The following is a 16,933-nucleotide window of genomic DNA, read 5'->3' on the forward strand; positions in this document are numbered from 1 at the left end:
GTCTCCCACTGTACTGGTTCACCAACGATCACTAGACCGCAATAACTTAACTGGGTAAATGTGAAGAGATTTTAAATGCATTTAGAGTAACTTTTATTTTTTCCACTTTGAGTTCTGTTATACTCTGAGAACTTACCTATTCATACTTGCTATTTCACAAGCAGATAAAGAGTTACGCAAAAATGCAAGAACTATTAAGTTTTCTATTGAATCCTGACCTACCAAAATCCAGGGAAAAATACCATATCCAGAAGCAAGGTGTTTACTAGTTCTACTTCAATTGGCCTGGGGTTTTTTTGACCTTTAATTAAAAGAAATGCAGGGTTTTATTTCAGTTAACTGTGGAATAACGAGATCATTTAGCTGTTTCATAATAGTAACCTCTTTCATCAAAGTACAGCTTAATTAAGAGCTAATAATGCAGAATCTCATATAGAATCCTCAAAACAGCGTGCTAATTACTTTATTAAATAGTATTGGCACCAAGTATTAAAAACCTTCAACTTACCTAGCCATAATTAGCTTATTCTCATTAGCTGCTATCTCAGCCTCCAAGAAGCGAGAAGCTGGTGAAAGAAGTTAGTCAGAAATATTTCTTAAATCTCTTGGTCATACAAATGATTTGCCTAGATGAAAGAGCCTAATTACTTGAAAATGTATAATTGGACCATCTTCAAGATCATTATTGTATGTGATGTTAAAAAAAAAAAACAAAAAAACAAAAAAACACCAAACCTGCAAAGGAAGACCCAGTAACATTAAAACAGTATGTTGGATGAAAAAAAACCCAACCTTTTTTGATTCAAATAATTTGAGATAAAATTTTCCAAAATAGCTACTTACATTTTTTTTGTATTTTTTAATGGTCCTCAGATTCAGATACCTAATTAACAGCATCTATGCACATAAAATAAAGTTTTGGCTCCTGAATCTTTAGAAAATCAGGTCCAGTGTGCCTTACATTAGACACTGAAAAACCAAGATGCACGTAATCAGGCTCCAGCCTGATACCTTATCTTACTGATGCTTGGAAGAGAAGCTGGGTTACCCAGCTAACAGAGCTTATTGAAAAGACTCACACTGACTTCTTTAACTGGTGAATATGGACCATAATATTATAGGAAGTCAGGTAAGATACTCAGGCAAATGGATCTGGTGAAGAGTCCAGATTAAGCCAGGCAATCAATGGGAGCTTTGCCCATACTGGAGTTGAGCCCCAAGGCACCCCTGTTCGGTAATTGCAAACCACAATTGCTGCAAGTAGAACATAGCTGTCAGTAAACCACAAGAATTTTTAAGTAACTGACGCCAGGTACTTTGTTTCATCTCCAAGGATTTTTTGCACACATATTTTCTGTTTTAAACTCTACCATGTTACATGGCTTTTTGTAAATAGGCGTCCTGCTGGCGTGTGGTACTTTTAAACTCTCATATCTTTTGAAGGACTTGGTAGACTTATCAAAATCTGTTTTTAATTGAAAGAATAATTTGTTTCTTGAAGCTACTGTATCTTAATAAACAGGGCTGTTTTTTTCCCCATTTTAGTTCTGTTGTACAAAGTGGCAGAAATAGTATATTCAGCTCACATAAAATCTGATATGTTATTAACTTGAACATCTGCACTGTCAGCAGTTTAGCTTTTCTATCCCTGCTTCATCAGTCTTTCTATTTTTGCTGGATTATATCCTCTTGGACATCTTGCTTCCACCAAACTGTAGAGCAGTGTCCTTTCCCCACTTATATAGTTTAGGGTCTATTTATAATTTATGGTCTCTGCCAGCTAAACATGTTACTGAAAAAGCTGAAGATTTTCTTCATATTCTTGTCTTGCCCTCTCTGTAGTGTCAGCTTTGCTAAGAGACCGCACAAAGAAAATTTAAGCATTCTTCTCCTTTTGTCTGAAGGATATTGAAAATATTTTTTCAGATATACTCGGTATACCCAAAGCAATTATTCTTTCTCCTGCATAGATTAAATGTTTATGGTAATGGGTGTCAAAATGCTAATCTTTGGAAATCCAGAAAGAATAGACATTGAATTTTAATGATGTTCTACAATACATAATTTATCATGAGGGATACATTTTTCCTCAGAAGCAAAATAGTCTAATAAAATAATGATTCCCAGCCTTTTGGGATGGGCCTTCATTGAGGCCGCCTTCTGTTTTTTCTTGCCATGCTGCCTCTCACTGCTTCCAAACACCCCAAATTCTTGCCCACTGCTTTCCCATCCTCAATAGCTGCCGCAGCTTCTTGGACGCCTGCTGTCATGATCTCGGTGCTTCTCACTTTCATGCCCACACCATGCCGCTGCTACAGCATTTCTTGTGGCTCCCCACTGCTCCCTCCCCCTCATCTGTCCCTTCCCCGTGCAGGGTGTCCCCCCTCCTGCCTTCTCTGCCACCTCCCTCGGCAGTGCCAGGGCAAATCTGGGACTGACTGTGGGGCACAGCTTGTTGGTCTGGGCTCTGCTCTGTGCCATGTCTCACCACTAATTCAGACACTTTCCTAGTGTCTCTAAGCTTAGGGACTACTATATAAAATATGATAAAGTGGATCTCAAGTACTTCATGGGAAATTTCCAATACTGGCAACTGAACTCTGAACAGGAGCACAACACTCTAAAAATCATTTTTGCGTGTATCATAAGCACAAACTTCAGCCATATATATGTTACGTTCCTCAATTCTCTTTTCTATTTCCTCCCCAACCCTCTTTTGTGTTTTTTTTTTTCTTTTGTTTTTCTTGTAAGCAAGTGAATTTGCAATGTGGGGAGAAACTTTAGAAAAGGTCAGATTTTGCAGAAGGGAAGTTTCAAGGTGGTGTGCACATACCTGTGCAGGCAGCTTCAGTTGCAGAGGACTTTGCTCAGAACATGGGCGTGCTCAGGAAAGGAAAAATGATGTCACTAAAAGTTCAAAATGAAAGCACATCACATCAATTACAGCTCATTAAGAACTCCAGTCAGAAGTTAAAATGGCTTTAGTTCTGTTTCTTTCCTCTTGCAGGGATTAAACCAAAGAGGAAATATGGTATAGAAAATTAAAGCCGCTTCTGCATAAGAGCTCCCATAAAGGGGCTTTGTGCGCCTAACTTGTGTGCTTTCACATTAAACTTTCTATTAATCTGTTTAGCCCTTTCAGAAGGTCCTTGTCTTTATTAAAGAGCCAGCACCGCATCAGAAGTTTTCCTAAAAAGCAAAGTGATTTGTAATGTAATTACTCCTTTGATAGCATTGTTAGATGTGAAATAGTAAAGCAAGCGTTCCAGAGAGATCTGCTTCCCAAAAAAAAGGGGAGGAGATAGGCTTTCTCGAAAAATTATGAAGCTGACCTTTCATGATTTTTTTACTAACATGAAAGCATGTGCTGATTTGAAGTTTAGGATGTTGCCGCTGCAGCCTTGTGAGGCTATGTCTGTCTGCTTGCCAATTTAGTTAAAATCCGTGTGGTTGCAAGTAAAATTAACAGCATTTAAGGCTAGGTACATGTTTTTCAAGTGTCTTAAGTTCTTTAGCAGCTTTTGAGGAGGAAAATAGTCATTAAAATGTTGATCTGACTACAGAAACAAATCATAGTTCCTTTTTGGCAAAGCAGAGTTCAGCAAAGTGTTCTTATTTATTTGATCAACCAAGATAATTGGATCTGAATATTTGTCTTGATGCTGAAGAAATTACTACAGTCTGTTTACCAAAGACAAGTTGATACTTGTGACTTCTCTGTGACAGACTATGAAGTGAAATCATGTCAAGAGATATTTGAGAATAGAAGGCAGGATGGTTTCCTGGCTATGGAAGTGGGAAGCAAGTTTAGCGATAGGAATTTTATCCTTGGTTTTACTGCTGTTTTACTTGAGCAAGAGCTTTTGTCATCCCATGTCGTCTGTCTGTGCCTCTGTTCTGTCCATAAGACGAGAAAAATCAAATGAAACTGTTTCCTTTGTAAACAAAGTTGGTATATCTGATTGGAAAGTGACAAAAATAGCGTAACGTTATGGTTGTCAGGAAAGAAGGAGGCCATCTATACAAAGGCAGGAATTTTCATACATTTTCATTGCGTGAATATTTCAATTAAAGAATAATACTCTTAGTTCCTTCCATTCCATTTGTGACCTTAGAGCCCATTTTCTCCTAAATTCTCTCTCAGTTAAGATCCCAGTGGCAGTTACAGCATCTTATATTTGCTGAGATATTTCATCAGAAATGAAATAGCAATAAATTAAATGGGGTGATGCTGATTAATCATTTCAGAATCTGGCTTTATTTGTGATATTCATTCATTGTACTATAAACCTGGCAGATGCAGGGATTGCAAGAATTGTGTTTTGCTGTTGTTTTGCTGTTGGGATAACTTTCATCTATTTCTGGGATTATAACAAGGCCTTTTTCTGAGATTATTTTGGACCGTTGGTGAAGAAGGGCATCTTCAACGTATATTGAATTCTCACATTTGATTCCTGAGAGAAGGAATTTCCTAAACATAGTATGTGACCTTAGGAAAATTTGAAGAGAAAGTACTCCATTGTATCTGTGTACATAAAAGATTATGCAGCCAGCAATTTGTTTTCCTTATATTACCAGTGGAAGTAAAACATATGTACTAAATAATTATTTATAAACATATGAAAGTTTTACTCAACTGTTTTTAAAAAATAATCTTCAGTACTAGTGTATTTATATAACATGTCATACAGATACCCAGAAGGGCTTTTCATAAACCAAACATAAAATATACAGAATATATCACCAGCTTACCTTCAGCATATGAAATAGCATTTAAAAATGAAATTTCAGGCAATTCCTCCCCCTACTTCTCTCTCTTTCTGTCTCTCTGATAGAAACTCACAGTAATAGGCCCTGCCATCTGCTACTATATATTTTTCATGAGTTTTAACATTTTGTTTTTAGAACCTGAAAGATGAGTAAAATGTCAAGTCACCCAGAAAATAATCATAGGCATGACAACTCAAATGTTATTTCAGCTTGTCTGTACAAAAAGTGGTTCACAGCAGGTCTGTGCCCTCCCTCCTTGCAGACAGAGCAGCTGGAGCAGGTAGGAAGCTTGGTATTAGCTGATACGTTTTCAACAACCGCCACAAGACTTTAGCAGATCTCCTGTTGTTAATGAGGGTAGCATGGCCAAAAAAAAACCAAAGAGACCAAACAGTGGCATCGCTTTCGAAGTTTGCTCTGTAGAAGGTGAACTTCAGCTAGAAGGTGAACTTCAGCTTTCCCTTAGAGTTCCATGTTATTTGAGTGTTATTTGGAAAGTCTTATCATGACTGCTGGCCAAATAAAATGCAAACACTAGGTAATAATTGAGGTGAGAAGGTGATAACTGCACCAGCAAAATTAGTTCCCGGTGAAGAAGTCAACTCTGTGTTGCATTATCATAGAAATGTCATGGGGTTTTTGGTGCTTACAGCACAGAACTCCTTCCAGGTTGTGTTTCTCTGGCATTTCCAGCTGCTCTTGATTTTTTTCTATTGTTTTCCCATTATGCTGAGACTAGACTGAAGCTGGCAAGCTGAGAAGTTGTCAGAAAGGTGCAGGATAAGACCTTCAGCTCAAAAGATGCTCACAGTTCTTAATTTGGAGGGAAAGTACTGTGCAGCCCATTCAAGCCACTTTGCTGTCAAGCTGCACTCAGGATCTCTTTCATTCAACAATACGTACTGTTAACATAAGAAATGTATAACCGTATCATTTGTGTCCTACACTTTTAACTGTGCAAAGATAAAATTATTTCACTGAATGAGTTCCCAGCAGCTCAAGGATGGTTTTCATAATAAATCCTCTGCAGATTTGCTACCTTTCATTCACATAAGAAGCCTCCTCAGTGATCTTTGCTCTCTCAGCCTGTGCAAAAGCCCTTGTTACACTGTTGCAAGATCTTTCTCTTAATATTCCACTTCAGAAGTCTCAAGCTTGTTTTCAATTATATCCATTCTGTGCTTCATTTTACTCCTTCCTTTAGAATGTCCCATGTTCACAGGGCACTTTTCAGGCTTTCCAGTGAAACAAGATGGACTTTATCTTACAAGTACTGTTCTTTGAATCCTCCTGTACTCTTGCTGCTGGAGCTATACTGCTGAAGAAGACAGTGGGAGAGACAAATTACTCCCAGATCTGAGAGGACCTTAAGAAATAGGAGGCAAAAAAATGACAATTCTTCCACATATCTAGCTTTATGTTTAGTATATATTTAATGAATGTGCTTAGGCATAATGTTCTGGTCTGCTGAAATGGTGAACGAGGCAAATAGTACTGATGACTCAGAATTGAAACCACTCATGTTTCCTCAGCCGTGTCAGCAAAATTCAGTTTTCCAGCCCCCCGGGACAGGGACAAATGACTGTGTCTCCTATTGCTGCAGATCAGCTCCCTCAAGCACCAGCTTCCCTGAGTCAAACACAGATACAAGCTTAGTGTGTTCAGTGGGGCATCAGATGCAGGACAGGAGAGGACTGGAGAGCAGCTGGGTCCCCACTTTGAGCTGTGCTGCAGTCTCTCAATGGGACCAGGTGAAAACACTCAGCTCCGGAAAGGGCGTGTTGGCAAAGGCAAGCACAGAGTGGGGACAGATGCACCAGCTGTGCTGTGTGGCCACCACTTACTAGGGATGGGGAGCTCCACTGGGCCTGCTGTCTCTTGAGGCTGATGTGCAGGGGAGCCCATGCTATTGTCACTGTTTGCCTGATTTTGTCACTGTAATGCTGTAGGTATGATAGTTTAAGGAAACAGGCTTGACAGAGTTTGCAGATGGAGATTGTACTTTCATTAAATGAGCCCTGGAAAAGACCTAATGAAGAGCTTGTATACCTCTCTGATAAGGTGGATATCACCTCCATCTGTAAAATTGATCATATTTTAAGGAACAGTAACTTGACTATGTTATGCATATATACATAAAGCTGGACTTGATTTCCACACTAACATTTTATTTTTGTTGGAATTCCAGTTAAAAAAATAACTATCGATAAATTACTCAAAAACGTTGAAAGTAACTATAGTTAAAATTCCTGGCTCATATTTTTCAGGGCATCAAATTGTCATTGAATTTCATGAGTGGGGAGCCTACTGGACCTTTAAACCTTTGAAAACCTCCAGTGATTTTAGTTGCGTGACTTTTTAAATACATTCCCTTTTCCTAACATGCTTAGAGTTACTCATTTCTGACAAGAGTATTGCTTTTAATCACGTTATTAAAATTGTTGTGCTACAATGTACATTGACTTTGAAAACTCTTTGCTGGGCTTTGACTTATAAATATTTCCTTTTCTTTCAAAGGTACTGCATGAGCGCCTGTGTCCAAGGGTTTGTGTGTGCTGTAGCTGGCCATACACTTCTGATGTGCTGTGTACGGTGTCACAAATCTCCAAAGAATCCCTTATGTTCATAAATTAGCAACTATCAAGTGCTCAGTTGAAAACAGGGTATTTGGAGAAACTTGCACTCCAAGTCTCATTTTAGAGGAAGCTTTGTGTTCTTAAGTTTTGTTCTTGCTTTGCAAAGTTTTATTTTGAATTAGAAGGCTAGGTTTCTTTGTGACACCTGGATAGCTGAAATAATGGACAACAGCAGAGCATAAGAGTTTGGGAGATAACTCCTGAAAGCAGTATGTAAATCTTGGGAATGACAAATCAAGAAGAGTATATTGAAATCAAAGAGTGAAGCTGTATCTGCCAAATAATAGCTTTCCCCTTTCTTTCTGCTTGCTGGTTTTTTGTTTGTACTAATTTAGTTGCAAGTACATGTATGCTGAAAGCCAGTATGCTAACAGCCTGAGAAATCTGTCAGAATTTGGGGGAAATTAGGATTAAGTTATTTGATGTGGAATAGTTTTCATCTTGCCTCTTTCTGTTGTTTTGTCTTGTTTTCATTGCCAGTAATTTTGAAACATAACTAAAATGCTGCATATGTATTTGACCTGATCTAGAGAAACAGGTTGCCCAGAGAGGCTGTAGATGCCCCATCTCTGGAAACTTTCAAGGCCAGGCTGGATGGGGCTCTGAGCAACCTGATGTAGTTGAACATGTCCCTGCTCATTGCAGGGGGGTTGGACAGGATGACTTTTAAAGGTCCCTTCCAACTCAATTCATTCTCTGATTCTAGAAAACACAATTCTGATAGATGCTGTTCGCCTTAGTGAACAGAGCAGCAGCTGGGGATATGAGATCTGAATTTCATTCTTGGCTGTGTCTCAGATTTACTGAAGAATCAGTTGAAGGTCTTTTCTCTGGCCTGTGCCTTTGTTTTCCTGGCTCATGATCCAGGGAGTAAAAAAGTATTTAGTAGCTGGTCATCTAAATGAGGAAAACAATGGAGTTTGCATGCTGTCTTGAATCTTGTAATGAAAATATCTATTACTTCTTTTTTCATATATAATGAACTGGTTTTAAATAGCAAAACCAATTGAAAATATATATGCCTGTAAAAATACTTATATTGTGAAATTAAATTTCTGTGCCAGGTGTAGTTTTCTACAGGTATGTTTATATGGTATTTTTCTTTCAGGCCCTGCTTGACACTCAGAATCTTTTGAGAGCTCAGATTACAAATTTTACTTTCAACCTGGGATTTTCAGGGAAATTTTATCACACAGGTAAGAATGAAATAATAAAATCACTTTCATTTTGATGGTGTTCTTTCTAGTATGAGGGAAACAGGGATAGGGACTAAGGGTCAGAGTAGAGAGAAGAGCTTCCTTCATAACAGAGTAACCAAAAAATCAAATTGTTCTTTCTTCCAGGCTGCTTTGTGTGATTTACTGATTTAAATATTTCTCCTAAAGTTATTATTCTGGATTAACCTTTTGTCTGAGCTGTAGTCCCTCTGGAAATAACCATGTAGGTAGAGTCTGTAAATGCCTCTTTGCAGCCATGTTTTTTTTTAATTTCCTTTTTTTCTTAAACAAACAAACAAAAAGGTGGTCATTCTTTGCATAATAGTCCAGTAAGTAGAGCAATGATGTGGAAATAGGAAAACCAGGCTGTAGATTCTAAGAGAAAGACTAAACCCCTCAGAAAAATGTCCTTTCAGACTGTTAAGTTTCCTGATTTAGAGGAAAGTTCCTCCTCCTGCAAGCTGGGACATACAGACATGACAGAGTCACAGGGCCAGGAGTAGAACTTGCAAGAGCCAGTCCAAGCATGGGATGACAGCTTTCTATAGGGTTTCTATGTATTACATATGTGTCATTGGATAACAGCAAAATCAATCCTGAGGGTGGAATAAACAAATCTCTTATTGTTTCTTCATAATTTCATTCAAAGAGTGGGACAGGAAATTGGAGGTAGCGCAGATGCTTGCTGCAGAGCCCGTCCCAGGAAATGGAGAGAGGGAGGCATGTAGAATTGGTGAACTGGATTTTTTCCCCGCATCTGTTCCCTGACTGCACTTACATGATAGTTTTAGGTAGGCTGGAACATGTCAGGATGAGGTACCTATAATTCTACTAATAAGCTGCAGTGTCTGCATTAGGTGCCAGTATGAAACAGATTGGATTCCTCTTCATGTTTTATTAAAATTCAGCTGCTTTCAACCTGTTGAGTGGTAAATTCCACTGATCAAATAAAATTTCCTATTGACTTAACTGAGAGATCTGTTGAGCTACCACAGTTCATCCTTTAGGACATTTTAATCTCTACTGTAGAGATATAATAGCAGTAGATATTACCCATTACAATAGCTTCATATTTAAACCACTGTAGAAATAGGGAGAAATAAAAGATAAGGTATTGAATAGCATGTGATATAGAAGAAAGAAGGTGCTCTTTATGGACAAAAAGAAAGAAAGAAACACACAAGTGAAATAAGACAACATCAGAGTCTGGAAGGAGAGACAAAAGACAACACAAGATAACATTATAGTTGAAGGATATTAACAGAAAAAGAGGGAAGTGACATGTCAGGTGAGACTAGGAACCAAAAATAGATTTATTCAAAACCAAAGATAAATATACAGAGCTTGAATATGCTCGACTGCTGCGCATGTTATGTAGCAGAGGGGTGAACGTTCCTCTTCCTGTGCTCAGTTGTGCACCTTGGTCAGTATTATTTGCCATGTTAAGAAGAGGCAGGCAAAGAAGTTTGTTATTCAGAGCTGAACGGGTGGAGATGAGAGCAGCTGGGGCTGCACAGTCTCTCCACGGGTCTTTCTAGGCCTCAGAAGACTTCAGGTAAACTCGGTAAATGTCCAGGTTTCAGCTCTGCAGTCCAGGTGTCACCTGCACAGTGCAGAGAGACTAGAGATACCTTAATATAGTCACATGCAGGATGTCACTTGTTCCATCTATTCCCATCCCTTCCTCCCGCTTTGTCTTGCCTAGAATTGCCCATCAAAGAGTCCTGACTGCCAAGTTTGTCACCGTTGCCTCAGCAGGCAGAGGTACTTTCCAGACCACTTCTTGTGCCTCAGTTGACAGATGCTTTGGAGGGAGCATGCACATGGGCTTCCTGCTCTTGGTTGAGTGGGATTTGGTAAAGATATTGTGTGTTTGTAGTACAAACTGGCCCAGTTAGTGCATGTAGACTGAATGAGTTGAGCCGCTCTCTCTTGCAGCTCATCCCTTGCTGTGGCTTTCTTCCTTTCATGATATGCTTTCTTCTCCACAATCTGGCTATCGTATGACCTTTAAGTACTCCTCTCAATTTCTTTGATACTGCGTGAACATCACACAGGGCCCCATGGACTGACACGGAGTCTTAAAATGTAATGATTCTACAAATCTTGATACATCATTACATATGTCTGCCTGCATTTTTCATTCAGTCCTTTAGTTTCCTCAGAGATAATGAGGAATAAAATCACAACAGTGAAGGTATGTCAGACAAGGTTTATTGAAGGAAAGAGGAGAATGCAAAAGGCATATAATGCTAGTGAGAGTACGGCCACATGGATGTGAAAAACATCAGAGCTGAATGTTCATCTGAAAGGCTGAAAAAGGAGAATGGATGTTGCAAAATGCTGAAAGAAAGTGAATTTTTGTGAAAGAAAGTGAAAATTTGTGAAGTTGTGTTCATTGTTGGAGGGGGTGGGAACAATCATATAAGCAGGAAACAGGCACATGTTGAAGAAGTGTTAAGATATACATTGTCAAAGTTTAGCTCATACAGTCTTTACAAGGCAGACTGTTAAGGGGCTATTTAAATTTGGCTGCCTTTGACAGGACTAGCCGGTCACTGGGACGAGGATAGATATCTGGGCTTAGGGGTGTGCAGGGTGTCCTGATCTGCCAGCTAATTAGACACTGACACTTCCCATGCCCTGGCTGCTGTCAGATCCTCAGGCTGAGTCTCTGCGAGTAGGTTATCCAGAGCCAAAGCACAGGCCTGAGCATCGAGGGTGGGTGGCTGTTATCATCAGATTACACGAATGGAGGGCGGGTTGTTGTTCCTGTCAGATCACATGGATGTCCTCTGGAGCACTCAGGGTCCCGGCAGCCCCCACCCTCCACATAGTGCCCTGTGCACCCGGGGGCGTCCCTGTGGGTAGCTGGGGTGCAGCTGCCTCTCTTGCAGGCTTGGGAGGATTTATGAGCCTCAAAGCAACCAGGCAGCTCAGGGTGAGAGGACAGCCCTGCCGCTGGGTTATTGACTGCGGCAGCTGCAGCAGGAGAGGTGTGGGAGAGCGGCGGGGCCATGCGCTGCTGTACAAGTGATTCCCCTTCACCAGCTCAGCCGCCAGAAATGGCGGCAGGGCCTGTTCTGGCACCACATCCTCAGGAATGGGCAGGACAGCAGCTGGAAGGCAGGCCGGGGACCTGAGAAATAACTCGATGAGCTCCAGCCACCTTTTGTCTCTTCAAAGATGCAGATTTCTGATATACGCCATAATCAGAAAAACAAGAATTAGCAGGGAAGCAAAAATAATTGTATTATGCATTATATTTTGAAAAGGCTGCTGGAAAAAATACTTCAAGATAGAGTTAATGAAAGGCAAAGAAGTTGGATCAAGGAGTGAATTTAATTTGGGCAACGAATGCAAAAAAAAAAGAATTGTCGACTTTTTCATTTATACTCTTTAGTAAATGATCTCGTATACAATTTCTTCAACTCTGTCCTTTAGCTGCTAATGTTACACACATAGCACATGTGTGTGGGAACTGTGCTGTGCCATGCGTTCAAGATGCTGTGAAAATGGGGCTCTCAGTCTTTTACTTGGCTAGAAGTACTTTAGGAAAAGGGATTTGTATTTGGAAACATTTTAAAATCCTCAGTACTTTAAATGGTCACATTTGATTGTGTTAATTTCATTCTTATATTTTCAGACATTTGTAAGAATATAATAAAAGTAGAGATTTTATTTGGGGGATACTCTTTTCTCTTTCTGCAGGCACTGAGGAGGAAGATGAAGGCGATGACCTGTTGTTGAGGTCTGTAGATGAGTTTTGGTGGTTTCCCCATATGTGGAGTCACATGCAGCCTCATCTCTTCCACAATGAGTCGTCACTGGTGGAGCAGATGATCCTCAACAAAAAATTTGCCTTAGTGAGTTGTATTTTTTGCATTTTATGTTGAATGTAGGTATTCAGAAACCATTATTCCTATTTTGTTGGAGAATCAGTCCTTGTAGAATTTGTTTTCATGTCAAGTAATTGCAAAAAAAAGAAGTTTTGATAAAGTGATTTTTGCAGTCACTGTATTTTGTGCTTTGAAAATTCTTTCTCTCTACAGTTTGGATTTTCTTCTCAATTAAATTTGTTTTCTGCATTACTTTATAAAAGATCTTTAATGGAAAAATTATTTTGGAATGTGGAATTAATACCTTCCCATCTTAGAAATTCAATATAGATAAAAATTATTCCGTTTCAATATTGTCCAAATAACCCTTTGTTTAGATTAGAAAAAAATCCAGTTTTCTGAAAGAAGAAACACTCCATCGAAACATATCAAATGACTTTGTGAAAACACTTCATGTTAGAATTAACAAAGTGTGCCACATGCTTTTCTGCGGTGGTACCCATTAACATCTTATATATTCCCTCTGGATCAGCTTTATGAACTTTTTTTTGAAAAGCATTGCCTTTACTAATTTTTTGTTCACAGCAAAGCTCTGAAAAAAGTTTGTGAGAGCATAAGAAAAAGTAAAACCAGATCTTTAGGTCTGAGTATACCAGAGAAACAGACTTACCTTTTCTCTACAGTTACTTTCATACAGTAGCATGAAACTGCCATACGTAGTACATATTGTTTGTCTGAAGAAATGGTCCAATGTGAAGACATAAAGTGTTAGATCAGAATACTTGAGCAGACTTAAGCAAACTTGTTTGCTGAAATACACCTACTCTTCCAACAGCCTAACTTCTCTCTTTTCAAAATACAGTGGTTGCTCTTTAGCTGGCAAGTAATGACTTTGTTCCTTGAAATATCGGAACAAAAACAAGGATGTGCTTGTGGTCATGTGTCAGTGAGTGCAGGAGGAAGGCAGAGACCTCAAATATTGAGCGATTAAAATTTGTAATTGAAAACTTCCCTCTTAAGTATACTCTTTCTTTCTACCAAAGACTGTACTAGGTTTACTGTAAACTGGAGTACTGAGTAAAGGCCAGCTCAATTTTATTCTTTGTTTAAAGAAAACATTTCAGTGAAAGTTGAAACCATGAAAATTTTAAAATCCCGTGTCCAAACTTCCTTTTTTTCTGTGATTCTGTGTACTTTGCAAGTTCCACTGGAAATTAAATTAGTTCTTGTAGTTCTGGTGTGATGCAAAAAGACTTAAGAAATCCTCTGGGATTAGTCCACAGTATGCAACCATTGAAGTATGTTATTAGAATAATTCATATTCAACCCTGGTTTTGATAATTTCATCTAATTTTCTGTTTTCTTGCCTACTTTATATGCCCTTAATACTTACAGATACCTTATATTACACTTATATATAGCTTCAGACGTGAAGTTACTCATTAGATTTGCTTAAAGCATTTAGATTAATAACAAAGTATCCTGCCTTTTTGAAAGAGGCTGAAATTGTTGATGCTTCATGCGTTATTGAACTGAATGTGCGTATCGCGTGTGAAATGCTCAACTTGGGAATTATAGTTGCTAAGAAATAATAGATATTAATACATTAAAGTCATAGGCTCATAATTAGAATGAAATATTTTAATTACATCTTTACTGCGGCATATTGTTAAACTTGAGGGAAAAACCCTTAAAATTCAGACGTTTGTTTATAGCTGAATGAAGGAGATTAAATGGGACATTAGAGAATGCAATTTCTTAGATGTTCTGTGAAGATTTTTCTTTCTGATGTTCATGCATGCTTAAGTGAAGTAGAAGAGATAGAACGATGAGAAATTGAAATATCTGTGATGGAATTAAATAGTGTGAAGCCATATAACTTGATGGCATATCCATTCTTTATCTCCTCATGTAGTAAATCCAATACGCCAGATCTTAATAATTCTCATTTTGGCAGATTACCCGTAGTGCACCCCTGGTGTAAACTGGCAGATGATGTGCTCCCTGCTGCAGCTGATGGGGTGTTTGGGTCTTACCCAGGAGCGCGATGGCCTTACATGAATTCCAAAAGCTCTACCAGCCTTGGAATGATAAAATTTTACACCCCAGTGTGTGTGCCATAAAGTGCTAAAGGGAAATATTAGTTTCACCAGTATTTTAAATATCGAAAAATTATAGTTCTCAAGTGTGATTAAATCATACCTGTCTGTTACACATCCCATTACGCTAAATCCAAAGTACCCTTTAATAAGGCAAAAATAGCTTTCTTCCCTTGGAGCCTTCACAGCTTTAAAGTCTAGTTTCTCATTTTTTTTGAGACCAGAAGCAAATTCTGCTTTTTGTGAGTACACTTTGTTTTGAGCTATTAGTAAAGCTGTCAGATTTGAATTATAACAGTTAGTCTAATATTGAATCCTGAATATTTAAGCTTTTAAGTCCAGTATCTTAGCATTCCTGCAGTAGTCCACTGCTCCACCAGAAAAGATTAAGATGACCTGTTTTATGCACCTGTTTTTCTTTGAGATAAGAGAGTTTTCCATACTCCTTAGTAACTAGTTTATTCAAAGGAAGAGACCAAGTATCAGTCTATTTTTACCTCTGCACACAAAGTGTGATTAAAAAATATGATGAATATGACAATAAAAATACAAAAAATGTAAAAGACTCTTGAACAGAATTCAAAGGTCATTCAAAGGCAGTTTTCCTAATCATTGCAACACAGCAATATCTTATGGACAGTGTATTCTGCTAATCAGACCATTACAGGAATACCCTTGAAAAGTAACCTGGAAGAAAAGACAAAAGGTGTCAAAATTCATTACAGTGTGTTGGAAACCACCAACTGGAAAGAAAACATATTCAATGTCAAGAGAAGGTAATACCTGCAAGGTCACGTATGTAAACTAGATAAGTGACAGGAGTCTGCAAAAATGAAAGATGTGCTACAAAAGAGGTTAGTCTACAACATCTACCTATTATCCTTAGAATTTTAAAAGCTTTTGTCTTTTCTCCTTTTTAAAAATGACACTAAAGTGATTAAGCTATTTTTTCAATACGGCTTCATGCTTTGAGTGACTAGAAGGGAAATGCAGTGACTTTCTGTGAAATTCAGCTAACAATCCAAATAATTGTGTAGGTACATGTAGTGGAAATCACATTTTTGTTATTGTAACTGCCAGATGCTACCTGTTGTGTTGAATATGTGCCAGTAATTTTATCTCTGAATTCTTAGTTTGTGAGCAAATTCCTTAGAAGAACTAGAAAGAGTGCAGCTTTCTGTTTAATGTATTGATTGAAGTAATCAGTGTAATATACATTTACATCACTCTTCCCTAGATAGTCATAAAAATATTTATTGAAAAGGCTTTTGTATTAAAATCCTTCATTTCATTTTCCCCATGCTGCCTTCCATCTCCCTTACTTATTAGTGTATTTTGATATCACCATTATTCACATTTCAGACCTGGTTTTGATCTCTCTCACAAAGGATTTGAGAAATGCTGAAACATCACATTTTTTACATTTTTGAAAGCAGTCATTGTTCTGTTCTATTTTAGGAACATGGCATTCCAACGGATTTGGGCTATGCAGTGGCTCCACACCATTCTGGGGTCTATCCAGTACACGTCCAACTTTATGATGCCTGGAAAAAGGTCTGGAATATCAGAGTTACTAGCACAGAAGAATACCCACATCTGAAGCCTGCAAGATACAGACGAGGCTTCATCCACAAAAATATCATGGTGAGTTGTATTTATGATGTTCATATTACAACCACTCTACCGGTTGATGAACAATTTATTTCTAAGTGGAAAAGCATGGTATCCTGAAAGTTCACGTTGTGAGAAGCACATATTGCTGTGCATAAGTAGCAAGATGTATTTGACAGTATCTTGTTAATTAAAATCGGTCTGTTGATGATGTTACTTCTGATGAAGGTGGCCTCTAGGCACCCCGCTGTTAACAGTTGCCAGGCTGTTAACTGTTCTAGTCCTACTGTTAATTCTGGTGCAGAGATCTCAAGGAAAAAGTCAACTTTGCATCTTTTAACAGAATATTATGGGTTAGATTTTTAGCAGGTTTTAAATTTGCATAATATGATTAACTGCAAAAGAGTTTTGCCAGTTTCTGCCATCTGAGAATCTGGGTCTTGGTGCATAAATATTTTTTTTCTTCTATTTGAGCGGTGCACGGTTGCCCTCCTTTTGCTTCTTGCCATGCAGAAATGTGAACTGTGCTTGGAGCTGTGGCTTAACCTGCACTGAGCCCAGGCCAGCAGTCTGGACACAGGACAGACATTCCCAAGAAGGTTGAAGGGAAGGGGGGCACACCCGCCCTTGCCCACCCCCTACCTCCAGGCTATGAAACAGCCACAAGTCAAATCACACAATTTTTCCGTATTACATAATTCACAGTGTTGTTTGCTGACAGCAGTATTTGCCAAAAGGGGTTATACACAACTGACACGAAA

General features: G+C 38.6%; 1 protein-coding gene across 1 annotated transcript in view; it reads left to right on the plus strand.

Moving 5' to 3' along the window:
• Positions 1-16,933, plus strand: part of LOC309439282 (bifunctional heparan sulfate N-deacetylase/N-sulfotransferase 3) — a gene marked incomplete at its 5' end in the record, with an annotated part of 64,083 nt that overhangs the window by 14,844 nt on the left and 32,306 nt on the right. The window contains 3 exons of the mRNA XM_082051658.1: positions 8,515-8,602; positions 12,335-12,489; positions 16,020-16,205. Of these exons, the coding sequence (XP_081907784.1) occupies positions 8,515-8,602; positions 12,335-12,489; positions 16,020-16,205 (429 nt within the window). The remainder of the gene's footprint in view (positions 1-8,514; positions 8,603-12,334; positions 12,490-16,019; positions 16,206-16,933) is intronic.

This window comes from Streptopelia decaocto (assembly GCF_964273445.1).
Source record: "Streptopelia decaocto genome assembly, chromosome: 4".
In the NCBI taxonomy this organism is placed as follows: Eukaryota; Metazoa; Chordata; class Aves; order Columbiformes; family Columbidae; genus Streptopelia; species Streptopelia decaocto.